General features: G+C 54.5%; 2 protein-coding genes across 6 annotated transcripts; one reads left to right on the top strand and one right to left on the bottom strand.

The window, feature by feature from the left end:
- Positions 1 to 6,628: 6,628 nt before the first annotated feature.
- Positions 6,629 to 15,380, top strand: ZC3H12A (zinc finger CCCH-type containing 12A). Its single transcript, XM_040586097.1, has 6 exons — positions 6,629 to 6,682; positions 6,815 to 7,336; positions 10,503 to 10,642; positions 11,410 to 11,644; positions 12,142 to 12,248; positions 12,353 to 15,380. The coding sequence occupies exons 2-6, from the start codon at positions 6,858 to 6,860 to the stop codon at positions 13,372 to 13,374; spliced, it is 1,983 nt and encodes a 660-aa protein (XP_040442031.1). The 5' UTR covers positions 6,629 to 6,682; positions 6,815 to 6,857; the 3' UTR covers positions 13,375 to 15,380.
- A 1,104-nt stretch (positions 15,381 to 16,484) lies between these two features.
- On the bottom strand, positions 16,485 to 25,215 carry LOC121084525. Of its 5 annotated transcripts, none has more exons than XM_040586100.1 (8): positions 24,924 to 25,215; positions 23,203 to 23,428; positions 22,824 to 22,956; positions 22,446 to 22,502; positions 22,123 to 22,219; positions 21,846 to 22,012; positions 21,673 to 21,775; positions 16,485 to 21,334 (listed from the first exon to the last, which is right to left on the bottom strand). In XM_040586100.1, the coding sequence occupies exons 3-8, from the start codon at positions 22,947 to 22,949 to the stop codon at positions 21,261 to 21,263; spliced, it is 624 nt and encodes a 207-aa protein (XP_040442034.1). In that variant the 5' UTR covers positions 22,950 to 22,956; positions 23,203 to 23,428; positions 24,924 to 25,215; the 3' UTR covers positions 16,485 to 21,260. The 5 variants fall into 5 exon arrangements, with proteins under 5 accessions (XP_040442034.1, XP_040442035.1, XP_040442037.1 ...); XM_040586101.1 differs by having other exon boundaries at positions 21,673 to 21,769; XM_040586103.1 differs by lacking the exons at positions 23,203 to 23,428; positions 24,924 to 25,215 and having other exon boundaries at positions 22,123 to 22,328; positions 22,446 to 22,548; positions 22,824 to 22,928.
- Positions 25,216 to 25,217: the final 2 nt, after the last annotated feature.

Below are 25,217 nucleotides of genomic sequence, written 5' to 3'. Positions count from 1 at the left end.
GCACAGGCATGGTGAGCTCTGCATCTCCTGTCCCCAGCGAGGTCTGCTCTGTAGGATCCTCTGCCATCACTGGAGGGGAAGAGCAGGAGAGCTCCCGGCACTGCTGCCCACCACTCACTTGTCTCAGGCATGCTCTGCTTTCGGCTCCTTAGAACAAAAACTGCTTCCCAGATGTATGTGACTTCTCAAGAGGTATTTGTTCAGCTATAGGCATAAATCCTCTGCTCTTCACATTGCTCTGGGTGGGATAAAATATTCTGTGACTGTCTATTTAAACATCTTATGTTAATACCATGAAGTGTTTGTTCAGCTTCTATTATTCTTTTAGCTCTGAAGTCAAAAACACTCTCAGGCATGTCAGAGTACAGCAAATCCACAGCTACAGATGCTGCATCTGAACAAAACTCAGGCTGAGCAGGAAGGATGTGTCTGGAGAAGGGGACAGCTGACATTTTCCAGCAGAGGGGCCATGACTGGGAAGGGCTTAGCAAAACAGTAAATAGCTGCTGTCACAGACACTTGCGTAACCGCTTGGTTTTCCTCATCACTATTTATTAGTTGAGTCGGTTGCTTCTCCCTGCTTTTGAATCTGCTGTGGCAAACCCAAGGTTAGCCGGTAAGCCAGGAGCGCTGCTTCAGAAAGGAGAGGGTGCTGCCTGCATGCAGATGCTCTGGGAGCATTCTGTTAAACACATCTGCTGGAATGAGGTGATCACAGCAAGGAGGAATCACCTAGATATTGAGTCACTGATGCATCCTGGGCAGGGGCAGTGGGACCAGTCCTCCCTGGCTTTGGTGCAGGGATGTGGGCAAACCACTTTCCCAGGGCCAGCCAAGTGCTTTCCCTGCTGCCAGGATGGTCAGCAACAGATTTCTTGGGAGCTGTCTGACACCAGCCATGGTTGGTCTGTGCCTTGCTGAGGTGCAGTTTTACCTTTCGTGGAAGACCTCAGGAGATGCACACTGAGCTGGACAGACGGGAGGATTCATTTCGCAGCCCCCTTGCAGGGTCATCATCCCTGGCTGGTCAGCCAAGACCTGATCTGCTCGTGCAGCACCACATGCTGCACCTGGGACAGCCCACGCAATGGCGAGGCTTCTGCTGTCTCTGCCACTTCAGCCCTCAACTATAACAGATTTATAGTCAAAAAGACCTGGGAAAAAAGGCTCTTTTCCTTGATGGAAGCGCAAGAGAAAAAAAGTAGTCAGGGTGTGGCCAATCCATCTGTCACTGAGGAAATAAGCCCGTCCTCTTATAACTTAATGCCATCATTCACTAAGACCAAAGGTAGAGATCAAGGCTGCTTACTCGGAGTAGTACCTAAGGCCGTGTCTAGTCAGGCACACAGGCAGTCGCAGTGACAGCCAAATATAAATTACTCTGGCGTGGTCCCTCGGGAGTGCACGCTCTCCTCCAGAGCAAGCAATTGCCTCCCAAATATGTCTACTCTGCAGGGAGCCCTCGGGCTACACAGGGAGTAAGTTACTCTGCAGAGTACTTATAAGGATCTCCTTAAAAGCCAGGGAATAAGTTCAAGAGAGAATATTTCAGAGAAAAATCAGTCTATTTGTCTGCAGCTGCAAAGGAATCCCATACTCGTGGATGAAGGCGGCACTGGGAAGACAGCTAGCAATGCGACGAGTACTGTGGGCATACGGGCTCAAAATGTGAGTCAGTAAGTTCTACAAATCCCGGTTTAGCTTCTACTGTAGTACTCCCTTGCTGCATTTTCCTTTTATCTGAGAAGGCTTGAGCCACCTTTTGTCCTCTTGAACCACCATGGCATGTCACACCAGGGACGGGGTCCAGGAGCTCTTGCCCGACAGGAGCGGAGCTGCCCTGCAAGAGGGGAATGACCTTCCCACTGGTGCCTCCGCTGGGCACACTTCCAAACCGGAGCGATGTGTCAGCTGATGGGTTCTCACTCTGGCAACCAGCTACGATGCTGCCATCAGAGACATCTTTATTGAGGCAAAAAAGAGAAGCAGATGGTCTCTCAGTCAGCATCTCCATAAATGTGAGTGGTTGCATCTATAAAAGCAAACTGCTATAAAGGGATGCTGCTAAGCTTTCCTTCCAGCATTATTGCTCGACTTTCCTCATGAGGCATGGTGACCCTCTTCCAAAGAAAGGGCATAAATCATCACTGGCTTTTTCCTTTAATTCCTGGATGTGCTGAGTCCTGTGTAATAAATTATACTGCTCACTGTAGAAGAAAATTCAGATGCAGCTCTGCCAGCCCCTTGAATCCCTAGGTCACAGGTGATGGGAGGGTTCAGTCAATCTACCCGGTCTTGTTCACATCAATCAGGAGCACATGTCAGTAAGTGAGGTGAGACGAGCCATTAGGTCACCCCGCAGGTGAGCAGGGGATTTAGGATGCCAAAGCTGTTGGGAACGTACATGTTCCGAGGCAGCCAGCCCCAGCCCCGTCCCCCCCCCAGCGAGGCTGAAGGCATGAGCTCTGAGCAGGCACAGGTGCCTGCCCCTCACTGCTCGGGGCTTGTCTACACAGGACTCTTAAAAAATTTAAATTGAAGTAACTAAATCTAAAATGGATTAAGGAGCATTAAAATTCTGCATAAAACTCTCATTCAGAATTAAAATGGCCTTAATTCAGTTTAATTTACTCCCAAATGCTACTAAATAAGGCCATTTAAATTGTCCTTAATTAACATAAGTGGTCCCATATAGGCATTTATAAATGAGGTTTAATTAGCCCATTTTTAAAAGTGAGTTAGCTGCCTTGAGCTTCCATAGGTAGGCGAGCCAGGCCCATGGCTGCTTTGCTGACAAGGCTCCTGATTGAGGCTGGTTAGCAATGGGTTTGTAGCGCTGGCGTCTCTTCCCAAGCACCTGGCACGAGGCCAGCTTCTTCCCCGCCAGCAGATAATAAGATCCTTGAATACCACCTATTTTGACTGCTTTAAATGCACGAGTGGGAGATGAAAGGCTTTGTCAGAGGACGAGTTCTTCCTTTAAGATCTGGGACACGGGAGTAGTAATCCCTAGAAAAAATCCGTAGAAAAATGTGATGTCAGGATTTTGTGAGACTTGCTCATGAGCACGGAATCAGACTGGAAGAAAGCTTGCCTTGAGTCGGCAGGGAAGTGGAAGGAGATGGAGGACTGGGAGGGACCGAGCCCATCCCTGGGACAGGCCTTCTGCTATCACAGGCTACCTCGCTGTCACCACTGCCCCCAGATGCTTTTGTTCCTTCTTTTCCTTACTAGAAGCCCCAGTTCAGAAAGATAACCCTTCAGCAGCGTGAGGGCTGCCCTCGATACCCAGAGCGGTGCAGTTGGGCACATCCTGTGGTCTCGTGGCTGGCCTTGCCTGCCCATGTCCTCCCCCTCGCTCTCACCAGTTCCTCCTCAGGAAAGGCCCCACGCATGCGCGCGATGCCGAGGGGATTTCCACCTCCTTCCTGTGGGCGCAGAGAGCTTGCAGCAGGATGGAGGCACGAGCACCGCTCGGCAGCCCAGCAGTGCCAGCAGACGGCCTGTCCCACAGCGAAAAGGGGACGATGCAGCTGCCTGATGGAGGGCACAGCACTGCCGGTGCTCAGCCCGCTGCTCCCCAGCCAGGCCTCCCCAACAAGCCCCGCTGGGCGCCTCAGCCCAGGGACCTGGACCGTGTCCTCCCACACGCCATCCAACCCCGCAGCCCTGCAGAAGGAAAGGCAGATTGCTATGAGATGAGGGCATGACCTCTGGTGCACAACACAAAAAAATCACCTTTCCCAAAACAAAGTGGGGTTTGGTCGTGCCTGGAAGCAGAGTGTGCAAGGTGGAAAGCACTTCTGCAAAACACACCACCACAGAGGTGCTCAGTTCCCCTTATGAAATCAATGAAATGGTTATTGGCATGTCTCTGGCAGACTTGATGCTATTTAGGGTCCTCTGAATATGGCTCCCTTCCCTTCCCTTGGGCTGATTCTTTGTTCTGCAGCTCCTCTGGCATTCCCTACTCCAGGACAACTCGCTGCTCCAAACTCCATGTCAGTGGGCTGCTGCAATCATGGTTTTCTGCAGGGTACTGCTCCCCGGGGAGCGGCTTTACCCAGGTCTGGCTGCATGTGACACCCCCGGGTGCGCAGAGAGGGGCAGAGACCTTCGGGTGTGCTCGGAGGGAGCAGGATGGCAGATGGCTCCTGGAAACCACAGTGAAGGTGGCACAGCAGCCACACAGGTCCAGGGGACAGCGGAGCAGAGGCGTGACTGTCCCTGAAGACACTGCATGTTTGTTTCCACAAGGAATTCAACAGCAATACCTCCTCCTCTGCGCTGTGTCGTGGGGATGGGTCAATACACTTTCAAATCACACCAGTTAAGTGAAAGCTGGTTTCTTGCTTTGGAACTGAGAAGCTTCCTTCTCACAGGCGGGCAGAGGTGTCGGGACTGTGGGACAGCTCTGCTCCTCCAGCGCCTCTCCCTGTGCAGGGGACCCTTCCTGTGCCTCGGGGACGAACGACGTCTCCTGCCTTGTGTGCGCAGTAGCGCAGGGCCTTGGTGCACCCTGGTCCTGGCAGAGGCTTTGTTCTGGAAATCTTCATACCCTCAGAAGCTGCGGCCTCCACAGGAGCCCTTGCGATGCCAAACAACTGAAGCGCTTTCTCTTCAAAGCAGTTTGTAAATGTGAAAATGGGGGGAAAAAATCAAAAGTAACCACTGGGAGTTTTGGGGTGGGGCCAGCATATTGCCCCTTTTGACTTTTAGGGAGAAGCCAACAGACCCTCTCTGTGCTGGCTTCTCTTTTTACCAAATCAAAGCAGGCAGCGTGCAGTTGCTGTCACTGCTTTGCATAAATCAGAAGATCCAGCTTTGTGGCTCTTACATGGGGTATTTCCTATAAAAAGCACATCTGTGGCCACACTTTTTGGTGCAATAGGCTTTATCCTGGAAGCAAAAGCAGAAAAACAATGCTAAATTCATGCTGACTGGAGTAGATTCCAAGGGAAAGAAGAGTTGGGAAAGCACCTACTTAAGTACTGACTAAGGATGTTATCTCTCATCTGAATCTAGCCTCTGTGTGTGTGTTACTGTTGAGTACACAATGCGGTTTCAGACATGGCCAGAGACAAGAAAAAATGATTGTTTCAGGGTAACCACAAGGAAGATGAATGCAAATATATTCCTGTAACTGGGAGAGTTCCCTTGCTCTTAAGTTGAGCTCTGGTACATGGCTTCAGGGAAGCAAATTTGCAACTACCTTCATTAAGTTGTTTGGGAATGATTAATCAGAAGTCAGAGACGTAAAATTTTTGCACATTGTGAAATGTTGGTTGAATTCCTGCAGTTACGTACTGTCTGCAAGGGCCGCTTCAGGGAACAGTCAGGGGACAGGTACTGGTGGCTGACAGATGCTTCCTGTCGGCTCTTATCTCCTCTGAAAGCCGGGGCTGATAAGCTCCTGCGGGCTGAATCACAGCCACCTGCATCACGTTGGGATCAAAGTGGTGCAAGAGACGTGTGGCAGAGGCTCCAGCCTCCCGTGCGGTGCACGCCCAGCGCGCAGCCTGTCCGGGCACCCTCCGTGCAGGGCACTGCCGGCACAGGGGGGGCCACTACAGCAGGAGACACTGCCGTCACCCCTGAGTGCGCTCTGCCACGTCCATCCATCAGGTGCCTTCTGTGTCACCGTGTGCCGTGTCCAAGCAGTGGCTGATGGCAGTGCAGCACAGAGCACCTGCGCGTTCACACCTTCCTTCTGCCTAAAGCTGCCTACACCTTCGGCTTGGCTTAAACAGCAGCGGCTTGTCCTTGCACCTGATACAACCCGCTGCCCCCGGCCCTCTGTCCCCTCTCCCTTCCTGGTTTCAGCTGCTTCCCAGCCATGTGCCGGGCACGCCGGGGCCGCAGCCACCCCCTCCTGAGGGTCCTTAGGCCCCAGCCTGGCCTTTGGCGTGGCGGGGGCAGCGGGCGGTAGCACCATACACCCCGTGCGGGTCGGGGGGCACCCAGCAGGCACTGTGGGGCTCTGGGACTCAGTCACCAATTGACACCCACCTCTGATGGGGGTGGGGGGGTGGTAGTAAAAAAGGGTCAGGCTTGGAGTTTTGACGCATTGGTTTTAACCCAAGAGCAGCCAAGGACAAGCTGGGAAGACCTCTGAGGAACTGGCTATCGCCCACGCCGCCGCAGATGTGCCTGCCTGTGCCAACGGGGGGCTTCGCCGCACCGCCCGCCGCTGGCACCCCGCACAGGGGGCCGGGGGCCGGGGGGCCGGGGCAGAGCAGGAAGCAGAAGGGCTCATTTCCCTAAGGAGCAGCTTGTCGGGGCAAATCTGCCCGCGTTGCAACACGATTTGCATAAACCCCAGGTGTTTGCAGCAGGGACCTGCCTCTGCATCTGCCGGGGTTATTCCACAGGCAGCGGCGGCGGGACTGGACGGGGCCCAGAGGCGGCCGCCAAGCCCCGGCCCCGCGGCGCTCGCCCAGCGGGACAGGCCCGGCGGGCCCCGAGGCGAGGCCGCAGCCCGAGCAGCGCCGCCTCCCCGCCCCAGGGCCGCGGCCGGGCGGGGCGCGGGGCGGACCGGGAAGCGGCCGCCGCACCGCCCCCGCCCGCGCTGCCCTTCCGCGTTGGCGCGGCCGCGGCCCGGGCCCCGGTATAAAGCGGCGGCCGCCGCCCGGCCCGCACCGGCCCCATGGAGACGCAGCGGCGGCCCGTCGGCGGCGGGCCGGTGAGCGGGGGCGGCGGGCCGGGCGGGCTCGGGGCGGGCGGCGCGGCCCCGCGGAGGCCGGGCCCGGGGGCGCGGGGGGGGCCGCGCGGAGGCGTGCCGGGGGCCGCCGCTAACGCCCGTCTTGGCCCGCAGGTCCGGGGCGCGACCGGAGGCCGGGAGTCCCCCGCGGGGAGCCATGAGGGCGGGCAGCGGCGGCCCGGGCTGGCCTGAGGCGCTCCCGGCCGCCAGGCTGCCGGCGTCCCGGCTCGGCGGGAGGATGAGCGGCAGAGAGCCCTGCGAGGGCCGCGGGCTGGGCCCGGGCCTGCCCGGCGCGGAGCCGGCCGAGGAGGCGGGCAGCCCCGGGCGGGAGCCCTGCGACAGCGCCGAGATGCAGCTGAAGGTGGACTTCTTCCGCAAGCTGGGCTACTCCTCGGAGGAGATCCACGTCGTGCTGCAGAAGCTGGGCCTGGGCGCCGACACCAACACCGTGCTGGGGGAGCTGGTGAAGCACGGCCCGGCCGAGCGGGACAGCGGCGAGGCCCCGCCGGAGGCCAAGGAGGCCCCGCTGGTCCCGCGGGGGGGGGCGGCCAACAAGGCCCCGGCGCCCGCCCCGGAGGAGACGGAGAGCGAGAACCTGAAGCCCATCGTCATCGATGGCAGCAACGTGGCCATGAGGTGGGTCTGGGGGCTCTGGGCGGGCACCGGGGGCTGCCCGTGCGGGGCCCGGTGTGGTGCGGCTTTTGCCTGAGCTCCGGTCCGGAGATCGGCGTCTGACACGCTCTGGGTTTGGCACCGCGAACAGCCACCGCTGGCAGCCCTGGTGATGCTTCCCGAGGCACCTCGCCGATACGTGCGGCGCTCGCCAGGGCGAGTGTCACCCTTGCAGGCGCCAGCCGTCTTGCTGGCCTGTCCCACCCGTGGACCCACAGGGCTCTGGCTGGAGTGGGCATGTTTGCTGGGAGTAAAGACGTTCCCTTCTGCTCTGGCTCATGGGTAGGATAACTGGAGATAGGTTGTCTTCTTACCTAATGGCTTTATGTAAGTTTCTGTAGCAGGAAGTTGCTCAATAAATAATTATGGGGTTAATTAGAGAAGACTTTGTAATATGGAGCTGTCTCCTGCATCGGAGACTGGTCTCCACATTGCGACTCTCCTATTTTGGGTGGATTTGGTACGGCGCAGAGGACGGGTGAGAAGTTGAAGGGACGCTGTAGCCTATCGAGTCACCAAGGCAGGGCTGCGACTCCTCCTCAGCATCTCTGGTGTTGCGGTGCCGATGGGGCAGGTCCTTGGGCACTGCAGCCAGAGCAGCCTACGAAGCCGCTTGGCTTGGAGTGGTAATTTGGGAATGCAGGAGCCCTAATATCCACGGAGCACCCAGAATCTCTGGGATGGGTATTTACTGGCTTGATGACCCTACTTTCACCTTGGCGTTTGTTTCCCGCGATGGTGAGCGTTGTCCCCAGCTCAGCCCCTAGTGCTGTGCTCCCCACCTCTGCACAGGGGGTCTGGGCTCTGTGAATTTAACGTACCAGGTTTCTAAACAGGGCTCTGTCGTTGCAGTTGAAAAGCAAGCCTCCTTCACAGTGTTTTAGCCTAATAGGTTTTGTAGCATATGTTTGTGTGCACAGAATTTTTATTAAAAAAAAAAAGACAGACCAAAAAACCTGGGTGGCCACAGAGCTGCCGTCTGTGTTACGGTAGATTTTTGTCTAAAGCAAAAGTGTTGAGTGGAGCTTTGTTTACGTGCGTGGTTTTCTCTAAGCCATGGTTGATGGTTCTGAGAACAGGGCTGAGAAAAGATGGGGTACAGCCTGCTGTGTGTCCAAGAAACAGAGCCTGCGAGTCCCAGGGCAACTGAGGAATTCCGATGGCAATCGAGCAGGGCTGGAGAGTAAAAGATATGACCTTGGTGTCTCCAGGAGAGCGCAGTCCTGTTCCTGCAGCTCTCCAGCAGCTGTGCAGTCACTTGAGGAAAATGGCCCACTAAGGGACCTGTGCTGACCGGTGTGGCTCTTGCAGCGGAGTTTACCTTTGATAAGTGTTCAGCCTTAAACAGAATTGGCTGCTGCTTTTGAAATGAGGAGCCTCTTACCTGTGAATGTTATCCCGAAAAGCACAGGAGGGATCACTGCAAATGTGACTTAGGGCAGGCCGGGCGGTAACAATGCTGCCGATAGGAGTTTGACATGAGAAAAGCAGTCTGGCTTTTTTAAGCAATTTGCTAGAAGGGGAATTCCATTCTGAAACTTCCTGTATTGATGGTGTGATGTTCCCTGCTGATTCATTTGCAGTGTGTACCGGGGCCTTCCTGAACAGCTCTTGACAAACATATGCAAATCATAGTGGAAATTAGCTTTTACTTCCTTCTAAGGGAATTTTTTTCTTGGCTGTTGCCAAATCAGATCAGCCCAATTAGCTACCTTATGTAGGTTTGAGACCGGTAGCAAGGACTCAAAAAAAAAAAAAAAAGTTTTAAAAAACTTCATAGTAACTTGTGTCTGGCTATCTATGGCAAAAACAGACTGACATCGGAAAAGTTTTCAGAGCATCTTTCTGCTGATTGTTAATATCAGCCTTTCTGTAATTTGGGATTCTTAATGAAGATGCGTTAGGTGTCTCTTCAGGTATTAGCTTTATTGCTAAACTTACAGTTCTTTTAGAATAAGTATTTTGGTACAACTTTTCAATTTTCTTAATAGGAGGAGAAGTAAAGCCTCTTTGTAGTGGTACTGTAGTAATTGTGCTGCTTAGCTGTGCCTCTGCTGGGATGGAAGCTCTTCAGTAACTTATGGAGGAGTTCACTGGCACGCTAAGTGGTGGTGGGAGTTGAAATGTCATTCAAGTGTAGATGGGAAGAGTAAGACTTGTGGCAGGGTAGTCCCCAGATGGGGAAAATCTTACTGAATCATGAGACCAGTTATCTTTAGTGTAGTACATATTACCGGAGTGTCATCATGAAATGCAGGCTATTAGATCTCGAATGACAGATCAGGCTGTAATACAAAAAAGTTGAAAGCTTGCCAGAACCATTATCAACAGAAGAGCTGATTACACTGTAAATACTGGCACTTGTAAAACAGGAGTGGTAGCTTCCTCTTAGAAGTTCTGGAAACTTACTGATATGACCTAATAATTAAGAAGCAGCTTTTTGCGTTGGTACGTAGCTTCTGATGCTGTTGTCAAACTTTGTTCTCAAACTGCCAAGTTGAGACATTCAGCACTGATCCTGTAACCAGGAGTTATTGCTATTTTATGCAAATAGTGCACTTATATATGCGTATATAAAAATATGTATATATTGGGGAGGGGGGGGGCAGGCATAATATAACAAAGAAGCATTTTTCCTCAGTGCTGATGTCCTTGAGGTAAGAGTGCATAAAACCTTGTTTTCCTTGAGTTATCAGAATAGCTTTACAAACAGAACACCTAGTGAGGGTACAGTTTACACTGGCAGAGGTTAGCCACTGGTATTAGCTGGCAGAATAGGACAAAGGGTGTTCAAGATCACATTGTACTCAGCACTAAAAATAAAGATCTAGAGTCCAGAGGGAAGCAAAAGCTCTGTTTAGAGCAGCTGCAACAGTTACAGCTGCTTTCTCCCTCCCAGTGAGGATATGGGTATTTATTGGCATACTGAGGTGCTAAAGGAACAGTAATTCTGTGAAGAGCTTAGTGATGTCTCTTTACACAAGATGAGCAATGAATGCTGATTGTGCTACTCTAAACACTTCTTCACTAAAGATTATCTGAACTGCTGGATCCATTTGCTTAGTATATTGCCTGACAAGTCTGTACGTAACCTGAATATTGAAGTCCTTAATTTTCTTCTTCAATGCAGCCATGGAAATAAAGAAGTGTTCTCCTGCCGAGGTATCCTTCTGGCTGTCCAGTGGTTTTGGGACAGGGGACACAAGGATATTACAGTCTTCGTGCCATCTTGGAGGAAGGAGCAGCCACGACCAGATGTGCTTATAACAGGTGTGGAAATGTGAAAACCAAAAGCAGCTTTTCAGGCTTACTGCTTTGTCACTTAATGAGCTTGCAAAGTTCTGGCTGGTTAATTACTAACTTATGAATGGAAGATCTGAGTGGTAGGAGATCCAGCAAGCTGAGCTGACCAGTGAGAATTAGTCATTAACTTCTCCCCTAAGCAAGTTCTTGCCTGAATCAGTGAAATAATTCCAGAACAAAGAATGTAGTGCTAGTCTGTTTCCTAACTTGTCTCTTACAGAGTTTTTTCTTCTTTCAGGGACACACCTTCATGCTATGTATTTGACTAACATATTTGACACTGTAGACTGTACAGAATTTCTACATGCTAAAAGTTAAAGCTCAATGGGAGCTTAGTCAGAATTATTCAAATTGAGGGGACTTTGCTCTGAACTTGCGAACAGCTGAAAATTCTAAGCAACTCTCCTCAGAAATCCATGCACTACCTGGTACAGCACCATACAAGATACTGGCCTGCCAGCCTTAACTGCTGCATGCAAAGGGCGATGTGGCTGGGGCTTGCTGTGTTACAGCAGCCTCGGTGGTGGGTTCTGAGGCTTCTTGGGTGCCGTGCAGGCAGCGGGGGTAGGAATCCACCTCTGACAGCCTGATCGATGGTATAAAACAGATGAGAATGCAAGCTGAGCTGTGGAGAGAAGAAATTACTTTAATTTTGTCATTTATTTATAATGTTACTTTATCTGTTAGAAAGCCTTTGGGCTGTGTAAGTGTGTTCACATTTGTGTTTGTTCTAGACCAGTACATTCTCCGTGACCTTGAGAAGAAGAAAATTCTGGTCTTCACCCCTTCCAGGCGGGTTGGAGGCAAGCGTGTTGTCTGTTACGATGATCGATTCATTGTGAAACTGGCACATGAGTCTGATGGCATTGTGGTTTCTAATGATACTTATCGGGACCTGCAGAACGAGCGTCCTGAGTGGAAGAAATTTATTGAGGAGCGTCTGCTGATGTATTCCTTTGTTAATGACAAGTAGGTTCCCATTCTTTCTTTGCTTTAAAAAAAAAAAATCTGTGTGAGCATGCTGTGTTGTTTTAATGAAGCAATAGCAAGTGATGCATGAAAAGAGCAAAATGCTGGTACAGTGTGGAAAAAAAATCCTGTAGAGATATTGGGAGTTATCTTAAATAGCTGTTCATGGTTTGGAACTAGGAGCTGTGCTGTAGTGGAGTTCCTAAGAGAGCTCCAAGGCTTGATTTCTTCACAGGACAATCATTTGCAGGCCTGGCAGCAGGTACTAATTTGGGTCAGCAACAGCACAAAACCTCTTCTCTGCCTGGAGTGAAGCACTTTGTGCTGGTCTTTACCAGGTGACGGGAGGGCTATCTCTGCAGTGAAATGGGAAAGTTTGGGGTTTTTTTTAGAGCTCAGATAGCTTTTAATCTTCAGCGAAATGGGAGACTTTAAGAAGAAATTAACACTGTCCCAAGAAAGTGAACTGCTCCTGACTGAGATTTATTTTTCTTTAGGTTTATGCCTCCAGATGATCCCTTAGGGCGACATGGCCCCAGCCTGGATAACTTTCTGAGAAAGAAACCTGTGGTGCCAGAACACAAGAAACAGCAGTGTCCTTATGGTAAGACTTGCCTTCTAAATGTGATGACCGAGGTCTCTGTGCAAGTGTAACTCATACATGAGTAAAATTCAGCTGCTCATTCCATGTTCTGCCTTCCCTTGCAGGGAAGAAATGCACTTATGGAATTAAGTGTAAATTCTACCACCCTGAAAGGATCAATCAGCCCCAGCGCTCATTAGCTGATGAACTCCGAGCCAATGCAAGGTTGTCTCCTACCAGAAGTACTGCTGCCAAGGAGGAGAAAAAAGGCAAAAGAGGTTCCCAGGCAGAGGTCTTGTGCTCTGTGCCCACAGAGAGTGATAAAAGCTCTTTGCAGAAGGTCTCTGCAGAGAGGAAAAGCTTGACCCACAAAGCAAAACCCAGTGATGTTCCGCTTCAGGTCAAAGGCTGTGTCTCAGGCAGCGTCCCTCCCAACAGTGGGAACCACAGGTCCTCTGACAGGTACCAGCAGCCTCATATGGACTCTCTGTCTTACATCTCTCAGGAGCATCTTGACTCAGGCATTGGGTCTCTGGAGAACCAACTGTCTGACATGTGGCCTTACAGATCTAGCAGTCACTGTGATCATTCCCCGGCTGATCAGATGGCAGTCTGCAACTGCGGTAGGCAGAGGCCTGTCTACCCACATTCTCCCAGCTTAGAGCAAAATGGTCTGGTCTCTTACAAGCATGGTTCCCATAAATCTTCCTCTGGTGCTAGCTTCTTGCAGTATAGCCCTGAGAGATCTCACTCAGGACCCCCTCAGTCTTTCTCAGGCTACGGAGTACCAGTACACCCAGCTAATGCTGGCCAATACAGTCTGCCCAATGAATACGCTGCTCCTCCACCCCATTCTCGCGAGTTCTGGTCTGAACCATACCAGATGCCACCGCCCCAAGTGAGATCTACCAGCGTGCGAGATCCTCGTTCGGTACAGAGAGCCCCAGGGCCGGCGTATGGGGACTCCTGCCAGTGGGCTGTCTCTGACCAGTTCGCGGAGGAGCGAGCCAATGTGCATGTCAAGCTGTGTGGCATATTCCATCCCCATTTAGTTGATGCTGTGATGAGCCGTTTCCCTCGACTTCTGGATCCCCAGAGGCTAGCTGCGGAGATACTAACGTACAAGTCTCAGAACCCCGGTCTATGAGGGATGCTGAGGGCAGCCAGGCACGTGGAGAGCTCGAGGGGCAGTGTTTGCGCTCTGTAGCTGCCATGGATGCCTTCTGAGGGCTCCTCCTTGTTTCTTGGAAGTACCGGGCTCCAGTTGGAGGCTGGATTCCAAATGTGGTATGCTCACAGCAAATTCCGGTCTAGGCATGACAGTGTGCCCCTGTTAGAGAGGTGAGAGCACCCTAGGGTCCCGTCTTGCCAGAGGCTGTTGAAGAGGCTCTGGGTGCTGAACAGGAGGAGGGGCCGTAGCTTCAGAGCAGGATTTTTCCTTTGGGTTTGTGTGGCGAGTCAGGCACACCCCAAATTCCTGCAGTTGTTCAGGGCCAAATGTGACCTTATTCCTCCTGTTAGCTTCAGGTTTGAGATGGCTTGGTGTGTTATCAGGTGTATGGAGGGAGGATTCGGGGGAGGGGGGGCTTGTGGAAGGTGAGGGGGTTACTACCTTTGCACTGGTGTGAGGCTTATTTGTGAAGACTGAAATGCATCGCCAAGGCTGTTCTTGGCTCTTAACTAGGCCTGTTTACCAAACCACGCAGATCTGTGGAAAATGTTGGATTATAAATCTAGTACAAAGCTGGGTTTAGCTGACTTTAATTTGGTTTTATTGGTGCACTTCTTTAATGATGCTTTCCATACCCCTCCCACTTAAGCTTACCTTCCTGAGATGAGGCAATTCTCCAGTATGTACCACAAGTGCTTAGCAAGCTGCTTAGCTCCCAGAAATGAGAGGAGCTGGGAGCACAATCCCTTCTCGGGATGAGAGGCCTGACGCTGCTCCAAAGCAACATGCGAGCTGTGCGTTTGTCATCTGCCGGAAAACGCAGGTGTCGGAACACGAGGATGACCACGCTGTTGATGCTGCTCTAAAGCAGTGACCTTGCCTGGTAACCTGTCCCAGGCTATCTCTGTACAACGCTGACAAGGAGGATTTATGATGTTGTGCCTTTTGTCTTCAGACAGCAATAGTTTTGAGCATTCGGTAAAACAGCTGTAGTCATGTCTGGGCTGCTGCCAGGCCTGGTCACGAGGATTCCTTAATATTTTTCTCTGTAAAACTGTTGCTTCATCTTCCTTCTTACTAATGTTCTCCTGTCCCCTTCAGCTTTGTCAGACTAGCAGCATCCAAAAATGTAGAATAAGACTTATTTGGTAAGACTGCTCCCCTCTCGTTCCCTCTTACTCTGTAAGGTGTTTTATTTGGTTTTTTTAACTGTAGATACTGTAACAGATTTTAAATATGCAAAACCAATTGCTGTAGTAATTGGTTCTGGTCCTGGAATTTCATTGTGCTTAGAATGCAAAGATGTTTCTTGCACTTGCAGGCCAGAAGCAGTTGATTCGTTGATACACATTGTATCTGTGTTTTTGTTATGTTTTTAAAATACGTCTATCTTGTGGTTAAACAGAGGTTGTTGAGTGGCATATTATGAAGGGGAGAGTGGAATACGGCTGTTTTCTGAGAGCCCTTTCAGGAACAGTTTTGTCTGTTCCTCTTCTTCCCTCTGTCCAAGGAGTGACCTACCCAGACTGGCACCATGTGCCATAAAAACCACAGGGACACAGAAACCTGTATACCTGGTTAATTATGATACATTACAAATTAGTAATGTTTCATGTTAGTAAGCAAAATGCTTCTTAATTCTAAGTAACCTGATACTTTGCATATTTGTAAATTACAGGAAAAATGGTTTTTAATGTTATTGTCCAGCAACTTGCTGCTTGATGCTGTTTTTAATTAGTACTATTCTTGACTCGGCCATTGTGTTACTTGGCGTGGTGTGTGTTGTTTTTCTGGTGGAATGCTGATATATGCTTCTTCTCTTGCAATCAGAAGATTATCATTTTATACTCGCAAGCTGACATTTTACTGAACTTTCTGTATCGTTATGCAGTATATAGTTTATGTACTGAATGGAGGCAGCCACATGGAAGCTGTGGCAAAGTGAGAACTTGTGTTATATAAATAAAAACTGCTGAGTTGAATTACTTGGTCTCTGGTGGCTTTTTGGAAGACTGTTCAACATTTTGGTTGTTTTTCCAGGAAAGCTGGAGAAATTATCCCTCCTCCCTGGGGTTCCTCTGACAATCTTCAATCTCCATATGCAGTCGAATGGCAGCGACAGTGTGATGGCTGGATATTGACAGGCTTGTTAACTGATGCAGTGTGACAGGTCAAAAAAATCAAATTGCTCCAAATTGCTGTAGCAGAGAATAGTGATAAAAAGTTTATTTGGCATTGCTGAAGTTAGCTCGCTGCCCCGGGGATGCACTGGCAGTCGAGGTGCAGTGCGAAGGCATGTGGCTCTAACTGCAGTAGGGGAACAACCATGTTGGATGTCTCGTGTGCTAAAGAAGCGCGTGCTCCTCATTATTTTGGGATAAACTGTGGGCTGTGCTTCAGTTCTAACGGGCAGTTCCAGGGTACAGTCTGGAAATAAATACCCATGTTGTCCAGTTACATAGCACATCTGTGTCAGATGTTGCACATGATCGTATGCTGACTGTAACATGTCAAGACTTTGCTCTAAAGCTCTGTTACCAGCTGGGAAGGAAATGCAGTAGGAATATCAAGGCTCACATTTCTGTGTAAGAGTCTTCCCCTCCCACCTGCTGTACTGCAGTACAGCATGTTCTTATCTGACTTGTTAAATACCTTTATGGTCTTTATTCAAATTTGTGCTCTTAATTTAATACAGGGCAATGGCTATTTCTAGTTAATCAAAACCAAGGAAGGCAGTGCTTTGATAGTGCATTGTCTGAAAAAATAAATCCGAAACTTCACAGTCTGAAAGGTCACTGACGTGCTGTGGGAGAGGAACATGCCCGAGGACGTCATTTGAAGTGACGGTAAGCTTTTGTGGCTCCGTACAGGTATGGTGGCCAGGGTCTTGGTGGGGAGGGGATTAAGTGATGCGTCATAAATTGGATCAGACCTTTTAACCAGGTGAAGGCTTTTCTGCTGTTTGTAGTGGGGTTCTGTAGCTGAAAAATGCTGCAGGATTTTTAAGGCTGGTCTTCTATAAAATACCTTAACAGGGGGCTTTGGTTTTGCAGGATGGGTAGGTGTAAGGGGGAATGTTCATTTTCACTTCTATCAAAGCTGGACTGCTGCAACTAAAAAAGCCTGTGCCAAAGCACAGATGTTCATTTACCATAACCAGGAAAAGAAGAGCTGGTGGCCACTTTATTTGGTTATGATGTGAATGGCCCTTGTCTATTGCAGTGACAGTCCTAGTGGCACAGCAAGTTGAGGGGGTTAGTCCCCAACATGAATCTTGTCAAAATTATTCCCACAAACTTCTGCTGTGTGTGTTGCTGTGCCCCCTGCCCCCCCGAAAACCCAGCTGAAATCTAGCCACTGCTGCTCTGAATTCTCTTGATCTCCTACCCAAGGCTTCTGCATGAGAGACCCTGTGCCTCCTGCCGCTGGAGCAGCCCGTGTGTTCCAGTGCGAGTACTGCTTTCTCCTACGCCAGGCAGCCCAGTGGTGCCCAGGAGCTCGGGAAATGTGGGGAGTGCTGATTGGAGCTGTCACTGCTGCGTATTTTTCCCCCCTGCACAGCCATCTGCACTGAGTCAGAGGAGCTGCCTACCTGCACGCTGCGGGCTGCTGCGCTTGGGCAGGTTCTCTCTGTGCTGTTATTGTGGAATTTTCAAGACTCATCCGGTGGCTTACCACTTCCTTGGGGCACGGCGGCGAGGGGGACCTGTCATGACTGCTGTGCGTTGGCTTTGTGTTTCTTATCCAACTAAAATAGGTTAGACCTTGTCGGGTTACTGCTCTGTTGGTTAAGGAGGTCACACACAGGCACCCCGTGGAAAGTTCCCTGTACCTCAGTGGGCTTGCGCTGCCTTCGTCCTGTTGGCCTCGTGCGGCTGTAAAGCCTTGAGCTGAGCCCTCAGGAGGCCGGCTCCTCTCTGAGCACCTTCTCCTACCCTGACCAGGTGAGGAATCGCTGCTGTTCTCTTTGAAAGGGGGAGCTCCCAGCTGAGCTGGAGAAAAGGGGTGCAGAAGGCTCCTGAAAAGTGTCGAGGCACAACCACGGGAAAGAGAAGGATTGCAGAGAGGACCCAAGGCTGTTTCCATTGGGCAGCGGGGCCGAGGGGAGCTGGCCGAACGGCTGCGAGCTCTGCAAAACAACTCTGGTGAGCCCGTCCAGTGCCGGCTCCGTCCTTCCAAATCAAGCGTGCCAGCCCCCAGCAGCGGGCAAGTCGGTCCCACCGCGCGCATTGCCCTCAGCGTGAGGGGGCAGCCGTGGCTGCATCCTCCCCAAAAGCACAAGGCAGCATAAAGGGAACCAAGGAGCGTGGGCTGGGGTAGGAAGGACTGATGTGAAAGTGAGGAGGCAGTGAGGGCGCTTGTAAAGAGCGATGGGGGGTACGCCAGTGTTTTGGGGATAGAGAACGGTGTCCTCTTTGCCTTTGTGGTAGAAATAGATGGAAAAGGTAATTAAATATCATCAAAGGAAAGGCTTTGCTCCCACTGCACAAGGAAAGGATGAACAGGCAGGAGGAGGAGCCCTCCGTAAGTCAGTGCTGCAGGGTGTCTTGACTTTGGGCTTTTTTTTTTTTTAAATCAATACTCAAAAGGGGGAAGGAAGAAGTGGGAAGCTGTGCTGTGGCAGAGGTCAGGGTTAGAAACTGCTGTGTTCTCATCTCCTTCCCCTGTGCTGGGCGGTGACCCTGGAGGGGCCCTGGGTGGCGGCTGCAGCCCCCAGCCCCGTGGGACCAGGCACCCAGTGCCTGCGAGGCCCCAGCCTTCGCTCGCCTCTCCCCTGCGCCCGCTGCCGTGTGCCCTTCTTGCTCGCTGAACTTTTGCTCGAACCCATCGGGGGATTTCCAGGATGTGGCTAGCCCAGCTCTAACATTGCAAGGCGTTTCCAGAGGCAGGAATCTGACCCAAGGCTCCTGCACAGGCCGTGGGAAAGGGGCGCCTATGTAATGGAGGCACATGTGTGCATGGCATCACGTGGGGGTGTGACAATGCCACCGGTCTGGGGCAGGCCACCTTACAAGGAAGCAGGTTCAGCATCAAACTGCTGATTTCACCCAGCTCTGAGGCTGCAGGGCTATTTCTCTCCCTGCAGAGAAGAAGAGGTGCCCCGACATCTGCACTGCATCTTTGAGGCACTTTGGGGTACAGGTTTGCTGCAAGAGAGAAATGCAGGAAGTGAGCAAGTCTGCGGAGTAAATGCGGCACCAAAGTGAACAGAAAGGTGCAAGGGTGGGAGAGGGTCTGGGTCCTGCTGGAGGGAAGGAAAGCTGACGGTGGCAGGGAGGCTGGAGAGTGCTGCTGGTGCCCGTGCCCCTCAGCACTTGCCCTCCAGCCCCGCATTTTTCAGTTCACCTGTCACCGTGCTCCCTCGGTGCCCCGAATACCCCTGTGCTCCCTGAGGCCGAGGTTTGCTCCAGGAGCTGCGCCAGGCCAGCAGAAGTGCTTTCTTCTGTCTCAGTTTCTCCTTGAGCAACACCAGACCCCAGCCCTCCTGGTGAAGCCGTGACCCGCGAGCGAGAAGCAGCTCTCAGCTTCCCCATGTGCCCCCCCTGTGCCTCCCCCCCCGGCCTGCATTGCACAAATACTTTGGACTAAATACAGCATCTGGTTGAGCAATAGGTCAGGAGGATTTGCATGGCGTGTTGGCCCGGGGGAAGGTTTCCCCAGCCTGTGAGGCGGTTATTGCCTCACTCGGAGGTGTCACGGCGAGGGTGCTGCAGCGGGGGCTTGGCCACCCATGGGGGGCTGCTCCAGTGGGGAGGAAGAGCTGGTGAATGTAGTTAACGCTGCTTGATTCACCCTCCACCTCCTAAACCCTGTCCCTGCAGGGTGGCTGAGCTGCTGTCGGGGTGGGGGTGACGGGGGATTTCCAGCACAGCCCCGGGGGCTGCCTCGGGAGAGCTGAGCTGTGGGGCCGGGACCTTGTCACAGCGCTGCAAAGCTGCTGCCTGATGTCCCCAGCGCTCCTGAGGTCTCTTCATGGATGCTGCTGCCATTCCTGCAGGAGAGGGGATGGCCAGTTTGGGGCTGGGGTTTTGCGGCAGCAGGGACCCAGGAGTGGCTCATTTGTGTCACCTGTTTATTTTGATATTTCTTAGCGTGGGCCTGTCCCACCTCAAGCATCGTGCGGGAGCCAGGTCAGTGCAGGATGAGTCAGGCTGCTGTTACCTGCATTGCATCAGCTCCCCGACGGTGCAGGGTGCTGCACGGGCACGTCGGGAAGAACGATCCCTGCTCGCTGCAGGGGCCTGTCCCCAGCCCCTGCCCCCAGCCAGCTCCCTGGGGCGGGCGCGGGGGCTGCAGCAGGGCTGTGGGGATGGTTTCCACGCGCTCTCTGGGGCGCGGGGGGGGCAGCGGGCCCAGGGTCGCGGCAGCCATTCCGCAGCGTTGCAGGTTAATTCCCAACCAGAGTCAGACAAGCCTGCCTGGTGCCGCAACAAAACCAGAATGGAAGTGTTCCCATCAAAGCCTTTGTGCTGGAGGCCAGCGGCGAGGGCTGCGGGGCCGGCGGGAGCAGGGTCACTGGCAGACCCTCAGCCGTGTGCGCTGGCACTGTTGGCGAGTGCCCACAGTGTGGGCAGCTGGCGGTGGCAACCCGCGCGGTGCTGGGGCTGGCGGGACACGTGGTGAGCGATGGGCACAGTGCGCCCACCTCTTGGCGGGGGCGGCTGGTTTGCACCGGCTGCTCGCAGGGCAGGATCAGTGCCCGGGCGGGGGGTGCTGCTGCCACGCGCTCCCCACTGCCCGCGCCTGCCGCGAGCGCTTCCCGGGCCGAGTCCCGGCTCCAGGCCAGCTGCCGTGCGTAGGGACCGGGCCCCTCTCTGCTTTAGCAAGGGTTCGTCTTGGTACCCCCTCCCCAGATGGCTGCGGGATGGGGGTCTCTGCAGCGCGGTGGTGGAGCAGCCGCCCCAGCGCGTGCAGCGGAAAGACCAAGCAAACAGCCCCGCGGAAGGTGGCCGCCTGTATCTCACAGCGGTGGCTGGCAGCTGCGGGGGGGTGGGGGGCAGCAGCACGCAGCCCCTGAGGGTGGGTCAGGGCTTGGGCACAGGGTGGATCCTTGCCCCTTGCGTGGGGGCCCAAGGCCGATCCCGCCACGTGTGGGGCCCTGTAGCCGTGCCAGATCTGCCCTCCTGCGGGGTGGGAGGCTCAGCACCCTCCTGCAACGCCCCCCGGCCCCTTCTTTTCCCTTTGCTGGGCCAGGGGCTGCCTGACCCAACCCAGCGCTTTGGAGTGGGCAGAGGCAGGTCTGCCCAAGCCTGTTCCACCCGTGGCACGGCCCCCCTGGCTGCACCATCCTCCAGGAACGAGGGCCCCTCGGCCGCCCCCGAGAGCCACGTGCTGTTGCAAGGAGCCAGCTGGGAGTTGCAACTTGTGCGGGGCAGTTCCTGCAGGGGACTTATCCGGCCAACGAGGAAGTAAACGGGGCAGCTCTTGGGTTTTGCAATCCATCCGTCACCCCAGCGTCTCCAGCTCGTGCAAGGTGAACAGGAGCTGGCGGTGACCTTACTCCTTGCTCCAGGAAGCTCCCAACAAGTCGCAGCAGATCAGGAAGATGCTCGTAGCTGGGCTCCACCAGGGACAACCTGCCCAGGGCACAGCCAGCCCGCGGGGTGGCCGTGGCAAGGGGTGGCTGTGACCTGCCCTGGGCAGTGCAGGAGGCTGAGCTGCCTCCTGCTCCCAGCGGACGGGTGGGGCTGGGCAGGGTCCGGCTGGCACTGGGGGGTGGAGGCACGTCCAGGGACACGGCAACACAACTGGGACCGCGCCGTCCTGGCCTGTGTCCTGTGGTGCCTGAGCAGGGAGGGACATGTGGCTCCTTCTCGTCTCGCTGATGCCCTACTTAAACCTTCACTTACGGTTTCTGCCTGTCACGGAGCTGCTGGCTCCGACAGGCGGCACGGGCATGGGGCCAGCGGCCAGCGCGGCTCCGTCCACCGGCGCCCTTTAACAGAGCAGCAGGGCGAGAGGGGAAGCGATGGCTGGAGCTCTGCCACGTGTGGGAATGCCCAGCCAGGCTCCCAGTGGCAACTGGTACGGAGGGCTGGGAGCCTTCCTCAGCCCCCTCACCTCCCAAGTACCTCCCAGGGCAGCCCATTGCTGCCCAGTGCCCACCAGTGCTTCCCAGTGCCCAAGTGGCAGCTGGTGAGTTCCCCATGTTGCCCACTGGCAGAGCTCAGCACGCTGCCCCCTCCCCAGCTCTGGCTGCAGATGGCAGGTCCCCCCCCCTCCCCAGTCACTGCCTCCCTGTCCCCCCATAACCCCCCAGACCCCAGCTGCTACCTGCCAGGCTCTCTCCATCGCTCCCACTGGCACTTTGGTCCTCCAGCCCCCCCAGCAGCTCAGGGTTGTCGCCACTGTCCCACTGCCACGGGCGCTCCTGCAGCTGGGACAGGGCATGAGGGTCTGGGGGTATCAGGGGGCTGGGGGGACTGGGGGCCCCATGGAGGACTCACCCGCTGGTGCAGGCCTTGCTGCTCCCGCAGCAGCTCCAGGAACCGGCTGCTCCACAGCAGCTTCTCGGCGCCCAGCTCGGTGCAGAGGAAGCGGACATCAGCCTCCAGTGCCTCCAGCCTCGCCAGCACAGCCTCGCTGACACCACCGCGCTGCTGCCGCTCCGCCACTGCCCTGGCACCACAGCTCAGCTCCCGCCAGCGCCCCGCAACACCCACCCACCCGACCTCTGCACCAGGGTCACCCCTGCCTGCCCCCACCACCGTGCCAGGCACCCACCTGCCTGCCCAGGCTCCAGCGCCGGTGGGGAACCCCCGTCCTCCTCCTCACTCCCCTCGCTGCCACCTTCCAGCCTCAAGCGCAGCGCCACGCCGAGCTGAAAGCCGCCACACACCGCGGGGACTGACATGTCCACGGGCAGCTGAGCCCGGTGGCCCCGGCACCGACCCTGACCAGGGGACCCTGCCGTGCCGTGCCCTGGGGACCTACAGCCACGTTGGTGCCACGGGGCCACCCACAGACCGTGTCACTGGGCTCAGCCATGTCCCGGGGGTCGGAGGTCTCTGCAGCCCCCACAGCCTGGGGCCACGTTGGGGAGTTACCTCCTCGGTGACCTGGAAGGCGCCGTCCCAACAGCTCTTGTAGCAGATCAGCAGGTACTGGGGAGAGGACGGCGGCCGCGTGATGAGAGCAGCAGGCTCAAACCTGCCCCGGGGAGCAATGGCCCCACGTCCCCAGGGCTCTTGGTGGGCAGAACTGTGCAGTGCCTTGAGCCAAGAGCCAAACCCCAAGGACGAGGGTCCCGATCGCCCAGCCACGCTGCCGGATGGCGCGGTGACACCCACCCTGGCACCACCGCTACAGAAACAGAGCCCCAGCAGCACCCCCACCCCGTGCCCCGGCCCCTGGCTCCGGGCACCACATCTGGAGCCAACACAAGTCCGTGAAGGCAATTGGGGAAGGGGCCACATGGTACCAACCCACGCCAGCCTCCAGAGCCACTGCAGCCCCCGCAGCGCCATCCCGGAGAGCGACAGGAGCCACCAGCACCCAGCGCGCAGGAGCTGCCTCCACCTCGGCACCAGCGGGCCGTGCTGCCTGCCCATGGGCACCCTGCGGGCCAGGAGACACAGGTGACATCCCTGCACCCCCAGGAGCCTCTGCCTCGTGCACCCGCCCTGCTCCACGCACCGGAGGGACGTGTGGCAGCTGTGGGGTGCAACAGCTGACACTGGTGTCCAGCCCAGCTCGCCCAGTGCCAGGCTAGCGAAAGGGAAGGTATTTTCAGGGCCAGATCGCAGCACAAGGCACCCGCTCGGTGGGGACGGCTGCTCCCCTTCCCCAGCTCTGCCCCCTTACCTGGCGATGCGCTGCACCACGCCTGGACCCCTCCCGGAGGCGGCGGGGCAGCTGCTGCCTCCCCTGCCTGGCGTCAGCTCTGGCTGCTGCTCGGCCCCTTGCTCGGCTCGATAAACTGCCTAATCCTCCTGGCGAGGGATTAGCGTTCCTCCTGCCCTGCTTTCCGTGGCCATAAGGACAGCTGCTGCTCTGCCAGCCCCCGTTTGCTCTGCTCAGGATTCACGTTCTGCAAGCAAAGGGCTTGTGATTTATTTTCAACTACTACTCTTAGCTTTCAGGTAAAAGCCTGTGCAATTCGCTCCGACTCCTGCGTCCAAGGGCCAGGCACGGCAGTCCTGGGGATCTTTGGTCACTCAGGCTGTTTAAGAAGAAAGTTAGCAGTCCTCAGGAATAAAAATCAAAGTTTTAGGCACAACAGCCAGACTCCAGCATCCACCTCACGCCACTCTTGTAGGTGATGGTGCTTCTGTTCCCGAAGGGATCAGAGACCCTGCACGCTGTCCCCCAACCTGACAGTAACACCGCAGGGAAGCTGGGGCTGTGCCCACCACTGCTTGTCCTGGGACGAGCGACCGCTCCTTCCCAGGGCAGACCTAGACCTCCCGGGGCCCCTCAGCAGCCGAAGGGCTGCTGCCCACCAGTGGGACCTGGGGGCGAACAGCTCCACATCAGCTGAACAGGGTGCCTTTAACTGGGAACCAAGCGCTTGCCATTTAACTTTCTGCGCCGATCAATGTGCTGCCCAGGGCCGCTGCCATCAGACACTGTCCTCGGCAGAACGGCTGTCCCCTTTCTTTAGTGACAAATGCTGCCAGCGGCAGCAAAGTTTGCATTTTCCCCTTGTCCCCGCAGCACCCCTAATGTGCATCACAGGGAAACTGGAGCCGATTGACACTTTGCCACAAAAAATGCCTGTACACACACAGGACTCCAAGGTACACCAGCCCTTTGCTGTGCCTCTGCAGGGAGGTGTTCTGGCCACAAAGGTTACCGCAGCTTTCCTCAAGGTCAGAGGTGCAGCAGAGACTTTTACCCTCTGAAGTTCAGCTGCTCCTGCTATCCTTGCTTTTGGAACAGCAGCAGTAGTGGGAGAAACCTGCTTTTTTATCAAGGCCAACTAGACAAAAACCATCAGCTAAGACTTCTTTGTTTTCCAGAGCTATGGAAAAGCAAGGCCTTGTAGGAGTTCATGCTATTTCCTAGATCTTCCACCCCCCCGTATTTAACCTCTGTGACTTAAAACACACAGAAGTAGGACAGCTTTGCAGCTTGCCCATTAAGCCATTACATCCCCACACCCCCTGCAGATAAGCAGTTGCCAGCCGCACAACCACTTGCTCTACTGCAGGATAAGCCAGCTCCCACCGTGAGCAACTACGGAGCTGCCTTCATCCCTGAACCAGAGCACAGAACAGGGGAGAACCTGGCTCATGTAATTTTGCCTTCACTCCTGGGTAATGCTCTGCACTGACTGGGTTGCCTGGAGGGAGCTGAAAAAGACCCAAGAGATGAGGAAAGCAGAGGTGCAGCAGAAGGGAATGAACACGCGGCTGTAACAAGCACACATGCACGTGCTGGGGGGCTGCAACAACTCTCCCCGCGGCACTCTCTATCGGCGATGTTTAGGCAGACACAAATGCATTACAGCACCAATAACAAAGGCAATTTACCCTCCCGAGACAAGCAAAGCTTATTCCAACATCAACGTTGATCATCTTGACCTGGCTACTGTGAAAAGCACCTAACGCTCATCCCTCTGCGTACTCTTCCAGTGGCAATGCAGACTGCTCATCCCTTATCTGCGGGCATCCTGCCAGGATCAGCAAGAACCGACTGACATCCAACTTCTACCTTGAAGCGGAATTAGCTGAACGCAGCTGGAGATTAGAGCCTGGCAATCCTTTCGAGTACTCGATGTTGTGTCTACCAGAGGGAAGAAAGCACAAAGGAAACCTCCTAAGGGTCACGAGACAAGGAACAGCTACTACGCAAAAGTGGAAGGATTCCAGCAAAGC

The sequence above is a fragment of the Falco naumanni genome, chromosome 3 (assembly GCF_017639655.2).
Source record: "Falco naumanni isolate bFalNau1 chromosome 3, bFalNau1.pat, whole genome shotgun sequence".
Classification (NCBI taxonomy): Eukaryota; Metazoa; Chordata; class Aves; order Falconiformes; family Falconidae; genus Falco; species Falco naumanni.
Note: the sequence above shows the minus strand (reverse complement) of the source record. Positions and strands in the feature narration are given on the sequence as shown.

Excerpts from the sequence above, each read along its gene's own strand:
- ZC3H12A (XM_040586097.1), top strand. The coding sequence starts at position 6,858 with ATGAGGGCGGGCAGCGGCGGCCCGGGCTGGCCTGAGGCGCTCCCGGCC. Across the intron at positions 10,643-11,409 it reads ACCAGATGTGCTTATAACAG|ACCAGTACATTCTCCGTGAC; the intron begins GTGTGGAAATGT and ends TGTTTGTTCTAG. Across the intron at positions 11,645-12,141 it reads TATTCCTTTGTTAATGACAA|GTTTATGCCTCCAGATGATC; the intron begins GTAGGTTCCCAT and ends ATTTTTCTTTAG.
- LOC121084525 (XM_040586100.1), bottom strand. The coding sequence starts at position 22,949 with ATGGGCAGGCAGCACGGCCCGCTGGTGCCGAGGTGGAGGCAGCTCCTG. Across the intron at positions 22,503-22,823 it reads GGCTCTGGAGGCTGGCGTGG|TACCTGCTGATCTGCTACAA; the intron begins GTTGGTACCATG and ends TCCTCTCCCCAG. Across the intron at positions 21,335-21,672 it reads CGATGGAGAGAGCCTGGCAG|GGCGCCGGTGGACGGAGCCG; the intron begins GTAGCAGCTGGG and ends GCTCTGTTAAAG.